The 23,964-nt window shown below is 36.6% G+C and overlaps 3 protein-coding genes across 3 annotated transcripts in view; 1 reads left to right on the top strand and 2 right to left on the bottom strand.

The window, feature by feature from the left end:
- The window catches only part of OVCH2 (ovochymase 2), a 60,679-nt gene extending 56,203 nt beyond the window's left edge, over positions 1 to 4,476 (bottom strand). The window contains exon 1 of the mRNA XM_045523833.2: positions 4,397 to 4,476. The gene's annotated coding sequence lies outside the window, so the exon portion shown is untranslated. The remainder of the gene's footprint in view (positions 1 to 4,396) is intronic.
- Positions 4,477 to 9,158: 4,682 nt separating this feature from the next.
- Positions 9,159 to 10,100, top strand: LOC105076812 (olfactory receptor 5P6). Its single transcript, XM_010965049.1, has one exon. It carries the CDS (start codon positions 9,159 to 9,161, stop codon positions 10,098 to 10,100), a length of 942 nt encoding a protein of 313 aa, XP_010963351.1.
- A 9,118-nt stretch (positions 10,101 to 19,218) lies between these two features.
- Positions 19,219 to 20,184, bottom strand: LOC105076811 (olfactory receptor 10T2-like). Its single transcript, XM_010965048.2, has one exon. It carries the CDS (start codon positions 20,182 to 20,184, stop codon positions 19,219 to 19,221), a length of 966 nt encoding a protein of 321 aa, XP_010963350.1.
- Positions 20,185 to 23,964: the final 3,780 nt, after the last annotated feature.

Below are 23,964 nucleotides of genomic sequence, written 5' to 3'. Positions count from 1 at the left end.
TGCTTAGTAAAAGTTCTGTAGTCACCCTCTGCTGAATAATGTCTTCCGTATGTCTTTGCATGGTTAGAGAGCTATAACATGTAGGAGTCAAATGTTGTTAAGAGTACTAGGAGCAGTAGTAAGAATAGTAGCAAAGGAGCTAACAATACGAGCTTGTTTACTAGCTTCTAGGTCCTGTTCACAGCGATTTACAAGTAGTGACCCAATGAATCCTTGGAATAGCCATAAAAGTTTTCTTTTTAATATTTGTATTTTACAGAGGATGTGATTGAGGCACACAAAGGTTAAGCAAAAGCTCAAGGCCACAAATACCCTCTTAGTACTCTGACTTTTTTTAAGGCACTTTCCTTTTGCGGGATGGTTGTAAAATGAGGCGTTCTTTGAGAATACTTCATCACTAGAGGACTTTTATTTGTGGGTAACACATTTCATTCTACTCAACTCTTTCTTTTCAAAGTAAGAATGCAGGCATCTACACCTGAATATGTCAGGCAAACTGGTATTAGGCCAACTTTCTGTCACAAAATAAGAAGGTAGATAAATATTGTTAAATGTTTGAAGGCATAGACTTCCAGTTCTGTTGAAGATGACGTTGCTCCACTCACCTCAGGCCTTCTATTACTAAAAATAACCCTGGATGGAATACAACAAACAAGCATAAGAAGATTCTAAAAAGGAAAAAGAAGAAGGCAGACTCCTAGGACTCAGGGACTTGAGGAACGAGACAGAAGTGAGTCCCTGTGTTTTGTTACTGTTTCCGTATTCCCTGGACAGGGTGCTGCCTCCCAGAACTGCCCAGAGACACAGACAAAAAGAGCTCTAAGAAAAGCCTGTTCCTCCTCGCCAAAGGACTAGAAGAGTGGCCTTAACAGAATAGAATAATTTTTGCAACACCTGCCCTACTTCAGAAAAACACCAATGGAAAAATCGTCCCACCTTCCTTCCCTCAGGTTTCAGTGAAGCCAAGAAGGGAACTGGTTTTCTCCCCACCCATTCTCCAATTCTCCTGCCAGGATATTGTAGTGGGGCGCAAGGGGGAAATGTGCCTCCACCGTCATTTGGCAGCAACGAGACTTAATGAAGGAGTATGAGGTGTGGCTAATGTTACTCTGCTCCCTCGCCTCCAAACCTACTTGTAAGTGGGGTCCCACTGAGGACCGGAGCTTCCACCTCCACCTACAACAACAAAGCAGTGTGAACCAGCTCTCTGCTTCCAACCTCCCTGGTGCAGCGGGGCCCAACAAGGCGCTGGGCTTACCTGGAGGAAAGGAGGTGTGCAAGTCAGTGTCAGACTACCCCTGGGAAAAAGACAACAGGGTAAAGGGAGTAACTGAACTTCCACCTCACTCATCTGCAAGGAGGCAGTGGGAGTCAGCGCTCCATTTATGACAGTGCTGTGTCAGGAGGGCTCGGCAGGACGCTGGACATACCACTCACACGGTGGTTGCAGTGACACCTCAACAGGGTCCTCCCTCTAAACAATGATTGAATCCGATCAGTCTCATAATATAATATCCTAAATGTCTATGATACCACCAAAACCACTGTCATACAAGATTTTAGATTTCTGAATACAGAAAATATTAAGTCACTGATAGTGTCAAAAATGGTGACTAGCCACACACTAGCTACGGGAGGAAATTCAAGTACCCCCACCTGATATGTGATGTTCATCACAAACAGATCCCTAGACACTGCTCCTGGCTCAGTTTCCACCACATCCCTCTGCCTACCCTACACTCAAAGCAGACAACAGTGCTTTCTAGTTTCCCAACACTTCACAGTCCTTCATGCTACTGTACCTTTGCAGGTGGTGTTCCCTCTGCCTCAGTTTCCCTTCCTCCATTCTACTTCTATCAGACTCTTATTCACTTTTAGGCCCTAGCTTGAATTACTCTGATTTGTCATCCTCTCTTGTTCACATTTCCTAGATTCCAGGATCCTAACTAAAAAAATACCTCCTGCATTCTAATCTATCTCTCATGTGGATTTTTGCTACATCTATTTTTTCCCTCTTCCAGGTCTATCCTTCACCTCCTACTATATTTTCTATATCAAATCTATGATCATGCTACATCTTTTCATTTTTGTCATGTTTTAGATAACCTTTGCTTACAAAGCAGGGAATTTTAATACTTCTAAACATCATTGTATGCTTCAGTAATACATCTCAAATTTCTCATAGCCATCATAAGAGTGTCATAAGTATAAGTGCTATTATCATGACCATGTTTGAAGTGAGGAAACTATAGCTTAGAGAGTTACTTAATTTGCTAAAGGTGATGTATAGCTGGTAAGTGTACATACACAGTATAGTCACAGCAAGGCAGTGAGATTCCAGAGACTATTTGCTTGACTAGTTGGTATTAAGACTTCCCTTAGTGCAAATATTCTAGCATGGCATTCAAGATCTTAACTTTAGCCTCATTTCCTGTTACTGAAACTGAGCAGGACCCTGGAGGGCCTTACCAGGAACATGTCCCCTGCCTCTTGCTTGTAGCAAAGCTTTAGCCTCCTAAGCCTTCCTTGAGTTTCAAAGAGCACATTTAATTAGAGAAGTGAGAAAATGCAGAAACAAGAGAAAAGAGTCAAGCAAGATAAAATAATAGCTTAGCCATAAAACAAAGTCAAGAAACTTCAGTTCCTCCTCAAAGGCTACAGATAATATTCTGAGCTATATCCTTAGTTCATTTGCAGATACTAAAACCCCACCAGATGGAAGAAATTAACTATATGCTGAGCACAAGTATGTAGACCCCCAGATAGGTTGGAACCAGAAGGTTAATGAAATACCATCCTGTTACTTCACTACCAACCAATCAGAAGGATGTCCATGAGGTGATCATGCACACTGTGACCTTCTCTCTCACCTTGCCTTTAAAAAGCCTTCCCTAAAAGCCATCAGAGAGTTCAAGTCTTTTGAGCATGAGCTGCCCATTCTCCTTGCTTGGCCCCATGTTGGATGCCTTGCAATAAACACTTACTTTTCTTCACCACAATCCAGTGTCACTAGATTCTCTTTACTGCACTTGGGCTGGGGACCCAAGTTTGGTTCAGTAACACCACCGACCTCCCCTATATGGGGAACATTCTCCTGTTTCAAACAATGTGTGTCTCTTGTGGTTTCCACTTTGCACAAGTTTATTTCCTCTAATCTGCAATGCCCTTTCTGCCCTTTTTTGTCTGCTAAAGGCCTGGCATCCCTTAAAATATCACTTCCCCACTAACCCTAATTTTAACCCTAACCCTAGAAAGAAAAAAAGAAAAAAAGAAAAAAAGAAAAAAAGAAAAGGGAAGGAAAAGGAAGGGGAGGGGAGGGGAGGGGAGGGGAGGGAAGGGAAGGGAAGGGAAGGGAAGATCCTTTCAACTGCTTCCCCACAGAAGTCTACTTAAACTCCCTGGCTCTGTTAGTGTTTTCTCCTAGATTCACATCTCGTTTTATTGAGATGAGGTTCTCCTCTCTTTCTTCTTTTCTTCTTCTTTTTTTAAAGCTTGACTCCGGTACTAGACAGGCAGGGACCAGTTTTAAAATTCTGTAGCCCCCATCTTTCAGCCTCAGTTTAGTAAATGTAGGCTTTTGAGTAAGGCTATTTCAGCGACTGTAGGTAAAAATGGAATTCCATCTTTTCCAGAAAGTCTCTCATGATTATTATTTGGGGTATTTCCATAATCCATTTCTTTAGTGTATTCAAAATTAATTTTACTTAAACACCTATTATAAGTGGAATCTAAGAAAAAAAAAACCACAAAAAAAACTTGTTTATAAAACAGAGACTCACAGACATAGAAAACAAACTTATGGCTACCAGATGGGGAAGGGAGTGGGAAGGGTTAAATTGGGAGTTTGAGATTTGTAGATACTAACTAATGCGTATAAAATAGATAAACAACAAGTTCATATGGTATAGCAGAGAAAACTATATTCAATATCTCATAGTAACTTATAGTGAAAAAGAATATGAAAACAGATATATATATATATGACAAGTATTATGCTGTACACCAGAAACTGACACAATGTTGTAAACTGACTATACTTCAATAAAAAATATATATACCAAGAAAAAAAAAAAAAGAAAGAATAGCAAAGAGAAGGACAAGTCACAACTAAAGTCTGCCATGGATGATCTGCATATAGGTATTCAATTTCAACTCTACTAGGATTGCAAGTATGAAACTCAGTCCCTATCATTTGTCAATTAAGATGCTGTCCAGGTTTAAAAAAAGAAAACTTCCTTGTACTACAAAAGGAATTATGGGAGAAAATAAGCAAAGCAATTTGAAAATGCTCATCAAAATATTTTATATCACTTGTCAAATAAAGAAACACATATATGCAATTAAAAAAAAACAAAGAAATCGCTCTGAATAGCACCCTATTAACATGGCAACTTACAGGGTGTTTTTCATGGTGCTCCTGATCTTGACTGCTGATATTGAGGGCGGATGTAAAGGTTTCCCAGCAAGTATGAAACCTAAAAGATCAATAGAAAATTGACTTTAAGCTGTGTTGGAAGAGCAAGTATGAACATCCTACGGCAAAACAAAGAAAGAGTTAATAAATAAATAAGCAAATAAATAAAATAAAATAGACAGTTTAAAAAAAAGTACATCTTTACCCATATCTACAGGTTCTTGGCAGGCTTCTCCAAGAAGACAAATCTCCAGGATATGAGGGTATATGTACTCTGCATAATCTTTCTCATTAATTTTCGAAGAGAACCTTTGATACTTTTCTTATATTTTGACGGTGAATTCTGGGGATTTTAATACTATTCTAGCACGGTACTAATGGAAGAATATGTCAATAGGACATTTTTATTTTTCCCAATCACAGTGGCAGGTACTGGAGAGCAATATATCTATAATATTTTTTTTCCCAGCCTTTCTGTTTGTTTTCCACAAGCCTTATTTTCTTTACTATCATGGCCTTTGCCTTGAGTTTGGCATCCTCTTCTCTGTTTGCAGTTTTTCAAAGCTTCCCCAGTACTATTTTCTGTGTGCCAGCTGTACCAGGAGTAGAGAATTGACAACATTCTTAATTCCTAGATTATCTGTGTCCATATTTTCATTAATATTTTCCAACAGGCTATTAACATCTACAGGTACTAGATTATTAGAAGACATAAGATAATATTAATTGTAAAGAGGATAATTCTCACTTTCTAAAGAAGGAAAATCACTTTCTATTCTCTTAAATTCATAAGGTATTAAGCTGAAGGAAGAACTTGGAATCATAAGACTAGATTTAGCTTTCTGCAATACTTCCTGTGATTTCATGCATTTCATAATACAGGGATAAGTTTTACAGTAATTTTTTCTCTTGAATGCTTGTAATGAGTCCCCTCTGACACTAGTCTTCCTAATATAAAAGGTTGTGTGTTCTTCACTCCTTAAGGATGGAGCTCAATACCATAAAGATTTTAATGAGGGTCCTCTGGCCCACGGAAACCATTATTTTGAGACTATTGCTTTAGATATCAGGAGTCTCGTGCCCTGTCAATCTATCACCCAACGTGATGGCGTCAAAAATATTTTAAAATTCTAATATGATAAAGAATTTTCTATGATGTTTGCACTTATAATTCTGAATAACAATTTAAATGTTGGAAAATCAATGTGTTAAAAAAAAAATCTTGGGATGTAGATGATTCCCTCAGGGTTATTTTATCTCTCAGCACCGTTCTTTTTTCTCTCTGGGACCCCTATAATATGAATATTAGTGCACTCAATGTTGCCCCAGAGGACTCCTCAACTTTCCTCATTTCTTTTCATTCTTTTTCCTTCTTTCTGTTCAGCAGCTGTGATTTCCACTACTCTGTCTTCTAGTTCACTGACCTGTTCCTCTGTATCATTTCATTTACTATTGATTCCTTCCAGTGTATTTTTCATCTCAGCTATTGTAGTCTTCATCTCTGTTTGGTTGTCTTTATGTTTTCTAACTCTTTGTTAAAAACTTTTAACTTCTCATTCTGTGCATCCATTCATTTTCTGAGTTCTTTGATCATCTTTACAATCATTACAGATTGCCTACCTTCATTTAGCTTAGTTCTTCTTCTGGGGTTTTATCTTTTTCCTTCATTTGAAATGTGTTCCTCTGTCATCTCATTTTGCCTATGTTTTTATTTCTATGTGTTTGGTAGGTTGGTTACATTTCCTGACCTTGAAAAAGTGGCCTTTTGTATAAGATGTCCTATGTAATCCTGCAGCACACTCCCTTCTTGTCACCAGAGTTATATGCTCTAGGAGTGGCATCTGTACAGGTTGCCTGGGTCCTATTGTGGTAGGCTGACTATTCTGGGCAGTCTGGTAGGCTTCATTGGCCCTCAGCCTGGTTGGCTGCCAGGCCCTGCCTTGTGCAGGAGCTGCTGGCTGCTGGTTGGTGGGGCCAGGTCATGAGGCAGCTGGCCACAGAAACATAAGGGGGCCACAAGGCTAGTGCTGAATCACTGGTGGGAGAAATTCGGGTCCAGGAGAATGTGGGATGCTTCAGACCACTGGCAGGCAGGTCCTGGGTTCTGGCTGCATGGCCCAGGGGTCATCCAAACCTGTTTTTACTTTGTAGTTCTCTATATGACTTTCAAGGCTTTTACTTTCTTACTTTTGATATGATAATTAATGTACCTGTCTAAAATTTTTTATTTAAAATTCAACTTCACATCAATCTCCACCACCTATTTGCCCAAAGTAATTATTGGTATGCCTTACAAATACCAATATAAAATACTTATCCATAAACACATATTGAATGGATAAATCTAAGGTTATTTTTTTGTATCTGATATTTAGTACTATTTCTTAATCAGAAATATCAAAGAAAACTTGGAACCAATATTTATGTCTAAGATAATTTATTATATTATAGTTTTTGATAATTATTAAATGAAGGCTATAGACATAAGTATAAACACCTAGTCAGAAGCAAAAGAATAAACTGACCACTTGAGAATTGACAGACTTTTTTTTAAAGTTAAAAGGAAAATGTTTATTTTGAACTCGACATGTCTGCTTTAACTTTTCTTTCTTGCTATCTTCAACTCAGCTTTCATTCTTTAAATAGTTTTTTTAATTGAGTTATAGTCAGTTTACAATGTTGTGTCAATTTCCAGTGTAGAGCACAAATTTTCAATTATACATGAGGATACATATATTCATCGTTGCATTCTTTTTCACTGTGAGGTACCACAAGATCTTGTATATATTTCCCTGTGCTATACAGTATAATCTTGTTTATCTATTCTACATATGCCTGTCAGTATCTACAAATTTCAAACTCCCAGGAGATCTGACAGACTCTTAAAAGATTAGTTGTTTCTGTGTGTGAATTGAGCTGCTCAATATCCACTATAGAACATAATGATGTCCCACATTGCTTTTGAATTCACATTCGAATCTCTAGAATCTTCAGAGATTTATCCCCAAAGGCAAACAAAAATTAAAGATAGCTTTATAACCACAATCATCAAGATTTGTTACAGATGAATGAGTTCTTATTCCAGGAGGTAAGATTTTAGCTTTTGTTAATGAATTTGATGTATTGATTTTCATTTACCATTTTGGAACACTCTACTCCCTGAAGTTACAGCTGTACTCAAAGTTATAGTTGGGAAAAAGGGCCAATGTAATCAAGCAGTTAGTAAGCAACTTTAGTTGAACTGCTGTTTTCACCATCAATTTTTTGTGAATAAACAGGCACAGTCTATGTCAAGTATTCCATATTTACCTTCCCACAAGATGGAAACTCATATGGCTTTTTAACATACTCCAAACTCAGCACTACAAGCTAATGCTAATATATTTATTAGCAGAGATGCTTTGGGCATTTATTCGTGTTTAAAAATTAAAGGTTTAAATTGAAGATTTTAAAATTGAAAGATACTGTAAATATCTTTGAAAAAAACTTACTTTGTTTATGGGTCTGATGCTTTAGCTTCAAGAGGAAACAGAGTATGTAAAGCTCAAAATATAAGTCAGAAAATTTGGAGATGAGGACCACTATGTGGGTGATCCTTCTTAAGTTTTAAGCCACATTTTATTCAGCTACATATTATGTTGAAAATAGTATTTCCCTCTACAAAAATCCAATTAGAAAACATTGTTAAAGTAGGAAGTGATTTGATTTGTCTGAATAAAAGTACTTTAATTATGTACTAAATATCCGTCATGCTTCTTGCATAGAAATTACATCAGTATCTCAAGCTACTTGATAAAACAATATTTTAATCAAAAAAATCCAGTAAATTTACCAGTAACTTCATTCACAACCATAATTCAAAATTCATTTCTATTATCGGTATCAAGAACACTTTTATTTCACCCTTAAAAAATTTTTAAACTGATAGATATTGTAAAATCTGTAATAAACTAGGTTTCTCTTTTATACGTAACTACCAGAAGGCTTGAAGGGTAATTTGTTATCCACCCACTGCAAGGTGTCCCAGACTTCATGGTCAGTATTACTTACTGCATAGTTACTAAAGAAATGGGTAGTCAGACTTTCCTGGGCTTCATTCATATTCTTACTCTACCAATTACTACACAATATTGTGAAGCTTACATAACCTCCTCAGACTCAGTTTACTCACTTATAAAATAATGAAAGTAATTAATATCATTTTATGAAAAAATAGTCTCTCTCTCTATACACATTAAATATATATATACTAATTACACTATAAATATAGACTAAATTATAAGCATAGACTATGTAGATACATTAAATTGTAAATATATAAATATAAAAATTTTAACCTTATAATTTAGTAATGATAAAGTAATGGTTAGTTATTATTCAAGTCTATTATAAAACAACACATTTCTTATTTTTTTATTATAATACTTACTGGTCTTTTTTGCTATTCTCAACTGTCCTATATTATTTCTTCACTTTATAGCCACTTTAAGTGCATATTTGGAAACAACATAATAAAAAAAAAGTAGAAGACACCATTTCAAGGAAGTTTTCAGGCATTCCTGCTAAAAGTAATTTTAAAAATAGAGATAGACTCATAATTGCATGTAAATATGGATCAATTCTTGGATATCTTTATTTGTAATCACTTCTCATATGTGTTATAGAAAATGAAATTATCAAATTTATAACTTCTTTAATGCACTTTTCTGTCACAGGTTCGTTATGGTAATAGCTATGTTACACCATGGATTCCCTGGGAGATGGGAACCACACTGCAGTGACAGAGTTCATTCTACTGGGCTTAACAAATGACCCAGTCCTTCGAATCATCCTCTTCATGATCATCCTATCTATCTACCTGGTGACCATATCTGGCAATCTCAGCACAATCATTCTTATCAGAATCTCTTCTCAGCTCCACCATCCTATGTATTTTTTCCTGAGCCACTTGGCCTTTGCTGACATGGGCTATTCATCTTCTGTTACACCCAATATGCTTGTAAACTTCCTGGTGGAGACAAATACCATCTCCTATCCTGGATGTGCCATTCAGCTTGGTTCCGTCGTTTTCTTTGGGTCAACTGAGTGCTTCATTCTGGCTGCCATGGCATATGATCGCTTCATGGCAATCTGCAACCCACTGCTTTATTCCACCAAAATGTCCACACAAGTCTGTGTTCAGTTACTTACAGTGGCTTATATTGGTGGTTTTCTCAATGCTTCCTCCTTTACTATTTCCTTCTATTTTTTACTCTTCTGTGGAGCAAATCGAGTCAATCATTTTTTCTGTGATTTTGCTCCTTTGGTTGAACTCTCCTGTTCTGACATCAGTATCCCCACAACTGTGCCCTCATTTACGGCTGGCTTCATCATTGTGGTCACAGTGACTGTCATAGCCATCTCCTACATCTACATCCTCATCACTATCCTGAAGATGTACTCCACTGAGGGGCGCCATAAGGCCTTCTCCACCTGCACATCCCACCTCACAGTGGTCACTCTGTTCTTTGGCACCATCACATTCATTTATGTGATGCCCAAGTCCAGCTACTCAACTGACCAGAACAAGGTGGTGTCTGTGTTCTACATGGTGGTGATCCCCATGTTGAACCCCCTCATCTACAGTCTGAGGAACAGTGAGATTAAGGGGGCTCTGAAGAGAGAGCTTGGAAAAATGCTTTCTTAGTGAAGCCACTTATTTCATAGGGTTTGATATAATAATACGCCATAAATATAATAAAAAGAGGAAGTTGAGTGTCTGTGGTTTAAATGTATCCATCCAACGTCATTAGCCAGGGTGCAGTTTTTTAGTAAATGTAGGGAGGGGTGGATTTTCAGATATCAAATTTTAAGTCAGAGATCCAGAGTGAGCTTTATTCAATAAGATTAAATAATATTTATAACTGAGAAAAACAAATTGGTACCATGAAAAAATATTTTAAACTGATGAAAATTGCTTTAAAATGTCATGTACATTTTTTTTTTTGCAAAATTGTACTCTGCCATATATTAAGATTATTGTACCTCTAAACCTTTAATACTATTTCCATTTTCAACTTTATCCTGTAATGAGTATGATAACTATAGTTTTGACTGATGACATTCTGAGTGGAAATGACAAAGTAGAATCATGTAGAAGGGTTCTGGAGATAGTCTTGCAGGAAGGTTGTCTGCTGAGGATGGACTTTATAAACCTGTAAGTTCTGGCCTGTGTTCCTGGTCTCTAGCTCCAGTCACCATACAGAGGATCCCCAGAGAAGAACAGGGTAAGATATCCCTGACTGATCTGTGAAATCTGTCAGGTCCAGAGATGACTTCTCTGTGGGAATAAGTAGGTCCCTAAACTCCTCAGGGACTGAGTGGAACAAACTCTTAGAGTGAATTGGTCATGATCAGGCCTACATCCTACTCTTGAAGCTGAAAGGGACAGCAATGTCTCTTCCCTGAACTTTTGACTGCCCTCTGGAAAGGCTAAATCAACCTTTAATATGCTGATGACAAACACATGTATTGACCTTTTCTGTCGACTCTTTAATGTTTCAGACACAAATTCTGTCTTTTTGTTGACAGACTCATGAGGCGTTCATCATCTCATGCATTCATTTGTTCTTTTATATATTCAAAAATTTTACTGAATTATTCTTACATTCCAGAGACAGTCTTAGGCCATTGGAAATATTTAAGTGACAAGTATCCAAAATATCTGCCCTCACAAAATTTATCTTACAGCATAAGAGGACAATAAAACCAACAAGTCAGTGATTCAGACTATTCGACAGGGATAGTGCAATGGAGAAAGAAAAAGCAGAAAGAGTAATGGAGATTAACATGCCAGACAGGAAGTGTCAGTGGAGGCCTCACTGGGAAGATTCTGAGAAATGATGCAGGAGGTGAGGACACTTCCTGTCGAATATCGTGCTACCTGTGCACATTTGTGCAAGTCTAATCTTCCACTCACATGCATACCATCAAACTTTGGGCCTTCTTTTCCAATTGTGGCAGGTTTGGTAATTTGTATCCCATAGTGAGCACAACCAAAACAGATGATAAAATGTTCAAGTTATCTTAAATATCACATTAGATGTTATAGGATAATACAGAATTGCTTCCTAAGGAACTGTGAGAACCCAGAGTAGTAAACCTAACACTCACAAACGCCTCAGTACTAATGAGAGAATTTGACTGGCCGGAAAGAACTGTTACCAAACTGGTCCTAGATCTAGTGTTCTTTGGGATGGGAGAAGGATGAGTCAAAATCTAGGTGAGAATGCTGATTGATGCACCTCGCATATGTCCTCAGGATAAGCAGAAACCCGCAGTGACCAAGTTCTGCATGGATGGGCAGCCCTGAAGATCTAGACAGTCTCAAGCCTTGAACTTGGATATAAGATAGTCAAGGACAGATGGTGCCTGAGGGTGAACTGAATTAGGAAACAAACAACTCAAGCCTCACTTTTTTTTCCCACCAAAATTATTAAAATACAATAACCCACACACAGTGAAAAAAAAAAAAAGAACAAAGGAAACAAGATACCAAGCATATTGTGGGAGCCATGGAAACAACAGACAACAGGTATAAAATCATTAAGATTTAAGATGTGGGAATTAATAGACAGACTATACTAGTACTTCATTTAAAAAGATAAAAGACAATTTGAAAATATATATAATTGCAGAAAACCAAAAATAATGACTAAATAGTATGCAAAACAACCATACAGAACGTCATAAGTGAAAAATTCACCATGCCAGAGTGTATACCAGGGATTTCTCTTTGGTAAGCATAATCCTCACAGGTCTTCATAGTGGATCCCAAGAGACAGCACAGGCAGAGAAGCCATCCTACCTCAGAAGTGTCATGATCAAAAGTGGGACCATTATATCTCATAATGCTGCCAGATATAGTTTCAGGGCCCCTGCAAGCACTGCTTCTGGTTATCAGAATCACTGCACTCAGAGAAAGCATAAACGCATAGACTCTATTTATTCTTTATGTCCTCGCCTCCAGATGCATTTTACAAATTAAAGAATCATTTTTGTTACATTCAAGGTTGTATGTAACACAGGTGGCATTCCGTTTCTCTCAGGACTTAGGGGAAAGAAAAAGTTCACAAACGTCAACTGCGTCCTTAGAGAAGTCAAAGGATTTTGTTAACCTTTACTGTAAAGAGAATGATACATGACATCTAGGATCTTAAATGCCATGTCGTGTCTATATAGAATTCTGAACAAAGGCACTGTTTAGGAGTCTGTACAAGATCACAGGCCAAATATAAAGAACTTGTGTGCCACATAAAAATTTCTCAAAGAAGTTATAAAGCAACTTTGGATTTTATAAAAGATGTACTACCACTCTTTGGCAATCTAGTTTTTCTTTCCCAAAGCTCTCAAGTCCTTTGCCAAAACTACATATTTATTTACAAATGAGCCTGTGTTGATAAGTTTAACAAAACTGTATGTTTTTTTGGTTGGACTTGATAGTTTTTATAAGAGTTATATGGCATTTCTACATACAGGTTATTGGCGCATGTTAACCATCTTAGTTAATGGAAACATCTGGTAGCTTAGGAAAAGTCCCTTTTTTAAATATAGTGCAATAAAACTAGAAATCAATAACAAAAAGGTAAGTACAAAAACATCTACATATTTGGAAATGAATTAGTATGCAAATTAGTGTCCAACAGATCATAGGAAAAAATCAAATAAAAATTAGAAAACAACTGAATCATAAGAAAAATTGCATATAAAATCTTATGCTACAGGTACAGAAGATTTTAAAAGGAACCTAATGCTAGAAATACTAGAAAAGACAAAATAGTTAAGAATGAATAATGTTTCCATTCATTTCCATAGGTAGAAAAGATTATTAATATAAAACCCAGGGTCGTAGAAGGGAAAGAATTATAAAATAAACAGCAGAAATTAATCAAATAGAAAATCAACACACAATGAAGAGGATTAATATTGCCAAATATTTGCTTTTTTATAGTGATTTGTATTGGACTTATAAAAAATTTTTAAAAGAAAGTACAAATAACCAATACAGGAAAGGTAAAAGATATTGACCAGACTATAACAGTAATTATGAATCATTCTATGTAAAATTTTGATAACTTAGGTAAACCAGGATATCTAGAACAATAAAATTAATCAAATTAACTCAAACTGAAAAAGTAAACCTGAAGAACAATTTAACCATCAAAAAAATTTAATTAGTATGTAAATCCTTCCACACAAAAAGGACATACAAATGAATGGTGTGGAGAGATTTTCTGGAGTACAGGAACTTCCAACCTAAAGAAAATACTGGAGTAACTATTTAAAGCATCGGAAAGTGAGACTTCGATCATAAAACTTCTTACCACAATGTAATGGGCTGAAAGAAGTGAGGCTTGGGAGACATAATTTTAAAACTAACAAAATGGAATATATTTATAGTACTGCTAAATAAAAATGTAGAGTATCTGTAATATTATTGAAACTCCAAGTGGAAAAGCAGAACAGGACTAAAAAGGCAACACGGATAAATTAAATGACATTAAATAATGCGTAAAGGAAAACTTTTTCTCTAATCACAAAACTTCTGACACCAAAAGTGGTATTTTTGCCCTCCATACCAACCACATGGAAAACTAATATGTTCTAAATACCTGGACATCAATTTGATGCCCTATTCTTTAATTCAGTTGTGATACTAACTACCTGAAGGTAGTGTCAGACTTCACAGGTTTAAGGGCTCAGTTCCAAAAGGCAGCCCTCCTTTCAGACACCAATTGCAAGTTATGGGTCCCCAGGTTATGTACACTTTCAGGTTTTGGTTTTATTTTTATTTTCTGTGGTTCTAGCCAGTACCTGAAACAATGTTTAAAAAGGAGGGATGGTGAATGACAGTCCATATCCTACTCTTGCTCTGAAGTTTGGAGCAAATCACTCAACTAATATTGTACCTAATAGTGAAAGACTTCATGCTGAAAACTATAAAATGCTAATGAAAAAAATCAAAGATCTCAGTAAGTGGAGAGGAGTAGCATGTCCATGAACTTGATGGCTCAACAATAAAGATATCAGTTCTTCCCCGATTGATCCGTAGGTTTAATGCAATTATTATGAAAATTCCAACATGATTTTTTATTGCTACAATCTAATTTTAAATTTAAATGGAAGGCAAAGGAATGCCCCCAATTCTTTTTCCCCAATTTTTTTTTTTTAAAAAAAGGAATGACACAATCTGAATTTAAGACTCACTACATATCAACAGTTGTCAAGACAGTGTACTACTAGTGTACTGGGCGTGGTGAACAAATAGATGAATGAAGCAGAATAGAATGCAGAAATAGGTCCACACACATATAGCCAACTGATTTTAAACAAAGGTGAAAAAGCAATTCACTAGAGAAAGGATAGTCTTTTCAAAATATGGTGTTGTAATAATTCGACTTTCATAGGCAAAAACAAACAAACTAAATACACAAACCTAAACCTCACGTCTTATACAAAAATACACTCAAAATGGATCACTAACCAAAATGTGACGTATAAGACCTTTCAGAAGAAAACAGAAGAACTATTCGTAACGAGGGTTAGGTGAAGAGTTCTTAGACAACACCAAAAGCAAATGCATAAATTAAAAGATTAAGAAATTGGACTATATCAAAATTCAAACTAAAAGCATGGGCAGATACCACTACACACCCATTAAATGGTAAATTTAAAGACAAATAATACTCAATGTGGGCAAGATTTTGAAACAATTAGAATTCTCAACATTGCAAATGGGAACATAAAACAATAAATATATTCACTTTGGCAAATTGTTTTGAGTTTCTTAAAAATAAACACCGTATCTCCAGCAATCTCACTGTAATTATCTAAGACAAATGGGAAAATATATCCACACAGAAATAACTCAAGTGTTCATAGCAGTTTCATTCACAACAGCTGGAAACTGAAAACAACTCCCACCAACTGGTGAGGGGATCAAAATAACTGGTACATCTATTCAATGCAATACTATTTGCAAATAAAAAGAAATAAACTGCTAATCTACATTATAATGAATCTCAAAACAATTATGCTGAGGGAAAGAAGTCATTTACAACAGAGCACATACTCTATGACTTGCATTTTATAAATTTACAGAAAAAGAAAACTAATCTGTATAACTGAAAAGCAAATTAGTAGTTGCCTTTAGCCAGGGGCACAGAGGAAAATGGATTGCCAAGGGGCAGAAGGAATCACTGGGAGTTAATAGAAATGTACTTTTACTTGATTGTGATTGTGGTTTCCTAGTTTCAAGTTAACCTTTGTGAACTTTCCTCTAAATCCTGATAAAATTGGAATGTCAGCTGTGTTACAGGCAACATTGATCATAAAAAAAAATGATTCTTCAATTGCAAAATGCATCTGGACTGGGAGGATGTAAAGAATAAATATATTCTTCATATTATCTTGCTTCCCTGAGTGCAGTGATTGTGATAACTGGAAAAAATGCTTGCAGGGACCCTGATTATGAGATACAATGGTCTCAGTTATGATCTTGAAGCTTCTCAGATAGGATGGCTCCTCTGCCTGTGCTGTCTCTTGGGATCCAATGTAAAGACCTGTGAGGATTATGTTTGCCAAAGAGAAATGCATGGTACACACGCTGGCATGATGAACTTCTCACTTACGAAGTTCCATATAGTTGTTTTGCGTACTATTTAGTGATTATTTTGGGGTTTTGGTGATTATATATTTTTTCAAATTGTCTTTTTTCCTTTTAAATAAACTACTATTATAGTCTATTAATCCCCATATCTTAAATCTTAATGATTATATTTCTGTTGTCTGTTGTTTCCACTGGCTCCCACGATATTTTTGGTATCTTGTTTCCTTTGTGCTGGCCATCATTTTTCACTGTGTGTGGGTTATTGTATTTTAATAATTTTGGTGGGAATCATTGAAGCTTGAGTTGTTTGTTTCCTTATTCGGTTCACCCTAAGGCACAGTCTGTCCTTGACCATCTTATCTCCAAGTTCAAGGCTTGAGACTCTCTAGATCTCCAGAGCTACACATCTATGCAAAACCTGGTCAGTACAGGTTTCTACTTATCCTGACGACATATGTGAGTTGTATCAATCAGCATGATCATTTGGACATGTCCTAGGCTTTGAGTCATTCTTCTCCCATCCCAAAATACACTAACTAGATCCAAGCCCAGTTTAGTAATAACACTCCTTTCTGGCCAAATTCTCTCATTACTGAATCATTTGTGAATGTTAGGTTTACTACTCTGAGTTCTCACAGTTCCTTAGGAAGCAATTCTGTATTATCCTATAACATCTAATGTGATATTTAAGATAACTTGAACATTTTATCATCTGTTTTGGTTGTGCTCACCAAGGGATACAAATTACCGAACCTGCCATAATTGGAACAAAAGCCTTAAAGGCAAATTATATGAATGTGAATAGAAGATCAGACTTGCACAAATGTACACAGCTAACACTATATTTGACAGGAAGAGTCCTCACCTACTGCACCTTTGCTCAGATGTTAACTTCCTAATGAGGCCTGCACCAACACTTCCTGCCCTGGCACGTTAACCTCCGTTACTCTTTCTGCTTTTTCTTTCTCTATAGCACTATCCCCTTCGAATAGCCTGAATTACTAACTAACTTGTTAGTTTTATCATATCTCCTGTGGTGTAAGATAAATCCTATGAAGGCAGAGATACTGGATGCTTGTTACTTATATTTCCAACTGCCTATGTAATACAAGAATAACTCAACATAATTTTTGATTGTTTGAAAGAACAAATGAATGCAACTTGGTGATACACTGTCACTCGGAAAGAGACAACAGGACAGAAAGGGAGCTGAACCTTTACCTCATTCATAGGCAAGGAGGCAAGGCCAGTCAGCACTCCATTTTTGCCAAAGCTGTGTCGGTAGTTCTCAGCAGGAAGCTAAACGTATGTACTGGCCTAGTTGTTACAGCAACACCTCAATAGGGGGACTTCTTCCTAAAAAGTGATGGAACATGATCCAGAGCCTCTTAATATAATATCCGAAATGTCTACAATATAATACAAAATCATTTATCATACCAAGAACCATAAAAATAAAAACTTCAATGAGATAAAGCAGTATATGTCAACCTCAAGATAAATCAGATGCTGAAATCATCTGGCAAGGATTTAAAATAGCCACTAAACAAATGCTTCAACAAGCAATTATTAATTCTCTTGAGACAAATGAAAAAGAATAGAAAATTTCAGCAAAAAATAGAAATTATAAAAAATAATAATGTGAACATGATATAACTGAAAAAATACAAACACTGAAGTTTAAAAAAAATCAAACAACTTGCAGGATGGGCTCAATAGTCTAGTGGAGATGACAGATGATAGATCCAGTGAACTTGAATAAGGAAGAATAGAAATAACTGATCTAAACAAAAAGAAAATAGATTTGGGGGAAAAAATCAGATCTACATGGATCTATAAGAAAATAACCAGTTAACATTCACATTTTGGGAATCTCAGAAAGAGAGGGGAAAGAAAGAAGTACTAATACTTAAAGACATGAAGTCTGATAAATTTCTAAATTTCATGAAAGACATAGAGCTATAGATGCAGGAGGCTGAGCAAACCTCAAACAGGATAAACCCAAAGAAATTTATAAGAGACACATAGAAAGTTCTGAAAATTAAACAGAAAGAAAAATCTTACAAGCATTTAAGAAGGAAGTACACATTACTTATTATAAAAAGCAATATGAAAGACAAAATTTCTCACCTGAAACCATGAAGGCCAGAAGGTAGTAGCATATTTTTCAAGTCCAAAAACTAAGGAACAGTCAAACATAAATTCTAATTTGCAGAAATAGTTTCCAGAAATGAAAGTGAACATTTCAGATGAAGGAACGCTTAAAGAATTTTTTTCCCAACAAATCTACTTTTAAGAAATGGCTAAAGGAAATTCTCTAAACAGAATGTAAATGATAAAAAAGAAAACTTGGAACTCCAGTAATTTAAAATATAGAACAAAATGAAAAAAATAAAAGCATACCAAAAATGTGAGATTCAGTTAAAGCAGTGTTGAGAGGGAAATTTACAGCACTGATTGTTTATGTTACTAAAGAAAAAGGTCTTAGATATATTTAAAATTTTTGAAAGAAAAGAATGAAGTAGGAGAAATCACTCTACCTGACATTAAGACTTATTATAAAGCTTCAGTCATCAGGCCACTGCGGTACTGGTAGAAGAATAGGTACATAGATCAATGAAACTGACTAGAAAACCTTGAGAAAGACCTACAAGTATGCCAAACTTTTTTTTTTTTTTAAGATGCAGAAGCAATCCAATGAAAGAAGGAAGGTTTTTCAGCAAAGGGTTCTAGAGCAATTGGATATCCATGGAGGGTGGAACTACCTCAACCTAAACATCAGACCTGGTATGAGAATTTACTCAAAGTAGATCAGGAAGGGCAATGTGAAATATAGAACTATAAGCTATAAACCCTTAGAAAAAGTAGGAGAGAATAGTCAAGATATAGGGTTAGTCAAAAACTTCTGGGAATTGACACTAAAACTAAAATCCATAGACATAAAGATTCATCCAGCTACTATCATGAAAATACTGTGTTACAAACATGTTTTGAATCATGCACACATACATATATTTTAAACTATTTTAAAACTGTATCCCAAGTACAGGTATATCAGGTAATTCAGTAATACTTTAAATGCTTTGTACACAAAGTGATGATTTTTATCAAAAGTACTCCACTTTTTCCACTTTCATTTTCCAGCAATCTGTAATTTTTAAATGTTCAGGGTCCGTTTATTTACCATCTGAGGGATGAACCTGTGTGTACTGTCTAGTACCTTCCTTAAGGCTATCTGCATTTCTTCGTTTCTTAGACTGTAAACAATGGGATTAAGCAGAGGTGTCAGCACTGTGTAGGTCACAGCCCTCAGCATATCTTCCCCGAATGAGCCACTGTCCTTGGGCCTCAAGTAGATAAAACCAGCAAATCCGTAGTGCATGCACACCACAGTGAGGTGGGAGGAGCAAGTTGAGAAGGCCTTATACCTCCCCTTGGCAGAAGGCATCTTCATAATGATGGACCCAATGAAGACATAGGAAATCATAATTAAAATAAAGCTGCCCACCAGCACAAAGGCAGAGAGCATAAATATAGCCATTTCATGATAGGGCGTATAGTCACAAGCCAGGCAGACCACAGGTGAGATGTCGCAAAAGAAGTGCTGGATGATGTTGGAGTCACAGAAAGACAAGTTGAATACCATGATGACGATGCACAGAGAAACCAGACACCCAACCACCCAGGAGGCCGTCATCAGCTGAAAGCAGATCTTCCGGGTCATCAAGACGGGGTAGTGCAGCGGGCTGTGAATAGCAGTGTAACGGTCATAGGACATGGCAGCCATGATGAAGCAGTTACTGCTTGACAAGCCAAAGAAGAAGAACATCTGTGTGGCACACTCAGGAAGAGAGATGGTCTTACTATCTGATAGTAAATCCACTAACATGCGGGGGATGATTACCATAGTGGTACAGGTTTCTGAAAAGGCCAGACTACAGAGGAAAAAGTACATGGGGGTGTGCAGGTGGCGAGTGAGCCTGATGGCCACCATTATGGACACATTTGCAGTGAGGATGGTCGCATGGGAGAAGAAAATCATCACAAAGAGGAGAATCTGCAGGTCTGGGAAACTGGAAAATCCCCACAGAATGAAGGTGCTCACTGTGGTGTGATTGCCCATCCTCCTGGTGCACGCGGCAACTCTCTTCCAAATGTGCAGGGTTCCTGAAGTTAAGACTCTGAGATGGTTATAAAATATCCTTATGTACCAATGTCACCAAGACTTTAATAAAAGGGCCCTGGGAAGTTGAAGGCAGCTCTTCATGGGAAAGCCTAAGAAATTAATGCTAAGTGCACTTGACTGAAGTCAAGTTCAGGAATCAGAGTGAGGAGAATGATTCTGGTATGAAAATCTATATAAATGACATACAGTCGGCCCAAATATCTCCTTGGATTATACTCACAAAAGCATTCTTATTTCTCTCTTTTCCAATCAGCATCTGCATGTAAGAGGGAAACATGAATAAATTTGCTTTGTTCTCACCCACTGGATTTTGTGATGCTACATTTTTCAAATCCTCTTTGAGACAAAATGGTAACCTGGTACTTAGGGGTACTTCATAAACTACTGACTGAATGAATAAAATAATCCAATCACTTAAAATAAATATAACATTTTTTAAAAAAATTAGGCAGATCAGTGAAATTTTCCAAAAGAGCTTTGACTTTTCCTTCAATGAAATCTTCTTTTTATCAGTGTTTCACCCTGCAGTGGCTCCAAAAGTAATAACTGTGGCCATGACCTGACCACACAAATGAATTTAACATGTAACTTGTACTGGGTTCCTATCCATGGTAATAATTAAAGCTTGAGATTTAAAATATCATTAGTTCTTAATACATATCAATAATTATAAGTTCTTAATTTCTCATTGAAGGTCTTTTTTCAAATGCCTAATATATTAATGGACTAGCATTGAGTTAAAATAATTTTGAAGATACCATTTCATTTAGAATGGCATATTCTGGTCATAATGTTTTAATCAAATTTTGGATTTTTTTAGCAAAACCTCCAGGACATTTTGTAGCAGGTGTACTTGTTATGTGGTTTGCTTTGAAGTGCAGACCTCAATGGAATAAACCCAAATTCCTCTGATCAATTTGGCCAATCATATTTCTATTTCAATTTTTCATTAAACATCCAATCTCATAAGTGGTGAAGGTAGAAATGTGATATGAATAAATCCCATAGAATTTCAATTTTTAACTTCAAACACTGTTAAAAAATGATGGGAAAGAAAAATAGTAAGGAATCAGTGGAGGAAAATGAAGGAGTGTGCAAGAGAAAGAGAGAAACACTGGCTAGAAGTTATTCTATAGGGCTAAGAAATGTATCGAAGCTTGAAGGGTTACTGTTTTCTCTTTGCATTGTAATTATGGGCAAAGAATACAAGAGAAGTCATGCCAGGTGACCAGCACCCACCATATACCTTTAATGTTCCAGACAATATGCTGCAGTTAGAGCTGACTCATGTAGTCCTTTTAAGTCTACGTTTTTAGGATTTTCATTGTGATTTTATAAACAATAAAGTAAGTTAAAGTGTGGTTAAGTGACTATAGAAGTCATGAATTTGTTCAATACATATTGACTAAATGCATGTGACGGGCCAGGCAATTTTATACTTGGGAAACACAATACGTAACCAGACACATAGGATCTGATAATGTGAGAGTGAATGACTGTTTTGGTTTGTGGAGTCAGGAAAGCCCTTTCTGGGGAGGTAACATGCTTAAACGGAGAACAGAAAGTCAGTTAGCAACCAACAGGTAAAGAACAGGGGAGTCAGCATTGCAGGCACAGTTCAGAGCTAACACAAAGAACCTAAGGTGGGAATAATCTACCCCAGCAATCTTCAACCAGGACCCATATGGCTTATCTTTGAGATCTGACCACACTCTTACCACTGATGGTTCCCTAGGCTATTTACCTCTTAAAAATTTTTTTTCCCATTCTTATGCTTCAATCATCATTTACCTTGTGTGACTCTTCAGTGTTCTGCCTCTGCCATAGCAGAATCCCCAGTTTCCTTTGGCACATTTCCAAGGCTGGAATTACCTCCAATAATTCAATGCAAGATTTTCAGAACAAAACTGGCCAAATTTTTCCACACGTCAGAGTTTCCTCCTGTATTTCCTATTTGAGTTAATTACAGATATCAGAGAGCCACCCTCAAACTCCATTTTTTACTCCTTCCGCATTTTCCGTAATTATAGATGGCTTGTTTGCCAACATCTTTATCCTCTTATTTTACTACCTCTGCTATTTCCCATAGGGTGTATATGGTGCCTCCATAGTTGGCTATTAGTCATAAGTCTCCTGCATTTTAATTTTATTCACCACAATATGACCTGTTGTTAGATTTGTAACTACAGGCTATATTAAGTTACTAACAGTGTCAAAAATAGTGAATAGATACACACTGCTTATCAGAGGAAATCCAAATACTCCAGCACGATATTTGATGCTCATCACAAAAGGATTCCTAGGCACTGCTCCTGGCTCAGTTTCCACCACACCCCTTTACCCATCCTACACTCAAACCAGACAATAGTGCCCTCTTTTTTCCAAACGCTTCACGATCCTTCATGCTGCTGTGCCTTGCAGGTGATTTTCCCTCTGTCTCAGTTTCCCCTCCTCTATTTTACTTTTATCAGACTTTTATTGAGTTTTCATGCCCTAACTTGAATTACTTTGATTCCTCACCCTCTCTCGTTGTCCACATTTTCTAGATTCCAGGATCCTAACTAAAAAATGTCACCTGCATTCTATTCCATCATTCATGTGGATTTTTGCAACAGCATCTATTTTTTCCCTCTTCCAGACCTGTCCCTCACCTCCTGCCACCTTTCCTCTACCATATTTATGATCATGCTACATGTCTTCATTTTCAACATGTTTTAGATACCCTTTGCTTACAAACTAGATAATTCAAGTAACTTCTAGACTTCACTGCATGCTTCAGTCATACTATATCATATACCCTCACAGCTATACTAAGAGATAAGTGCTGTTAAAATGACCATGTTTCTGGTGAGGAAACTGTGGCTTAGAGAGTTACTTAACTTGACAAAGGTGACACAGCCGGTCAGTACACATGTATCATACACACAACAAGGCAGCGAGAGTCCGAAGACCCACTCACTTGGCTAGCTGTTTATAAGGCCTCCCTCACCACACGTGCCCTAGCATGGCATTTAAGGTCTTACCTGTCCCGTTGCATGAGGAGTCTCATGATTATTATTTTGGGAGATTTACTAATTCCTCCATAATCCATTTTTTGGTATATTTGAAATACATTTTATTTGTACTAAGGTAGTTGGCTGCTCTCTAATGGGTTTTAAGAATCCTGTCACCTAGCAATGTGAATGCATGTATAGAAGTTTTCTACATGCTGTCTTAATTGAACTTATGATGGTGAAAATCAGCAAACGTCTGAAAATGCCAGACTGGCTGCTTAGAGTCTAAGAAATCGAGGCTATCATTTTCTCATGCTAGATATTACCCCCAATTTACTGTAGAAGGAAATCATACATGACCTACAAGAATGATCATCTACTAAGAGGTATATCAGATAATCTCTAGGGGAGCTTTATCAAAACAGCATGTCTCTCTCTACCAGTACCTACCCCAAGTTCTGGGCAGGCCTCTCCAAGAACAAAGACCTCCAGGATATGAGGATACATATACTTTGCATAATCTTTCTCTTTAATTTTTGTCAAGAACTTTTGATTTATACACTTTTCATATATTTTTCTGGTAAATTCTGGGGCTTTTTAAAATACTATCCTAGTCCAATAATGATAAACAATTATGTCGATGTGACATTATTTCCATTTTTCCCAATCACACTGGCAGGCACTGGAGATCAATATACCTATAACATTTTTTTCAGCCCCCTGT

This window comes from Camelus bactrianus, chromosome 10 (assembly GCF_048773025.1).
Source record: "Camelus bactrianus isolate YW-2024 breed Bactrian camel chromosome 10, ASM4877302v1, whole genome shotgun sequence".
Taxonomy (NCBI): domain Eukaryota; kingdom Metazoa; phylum Chordata; class Mammalia; order Artiodactyla; family Camelidae; genus Camelus; species Camelus bactrianus.
Note: the sequence above shows the minus strand (reverse complement) of the source record. Positions and strands in the feature narration are given on the sequence as shown.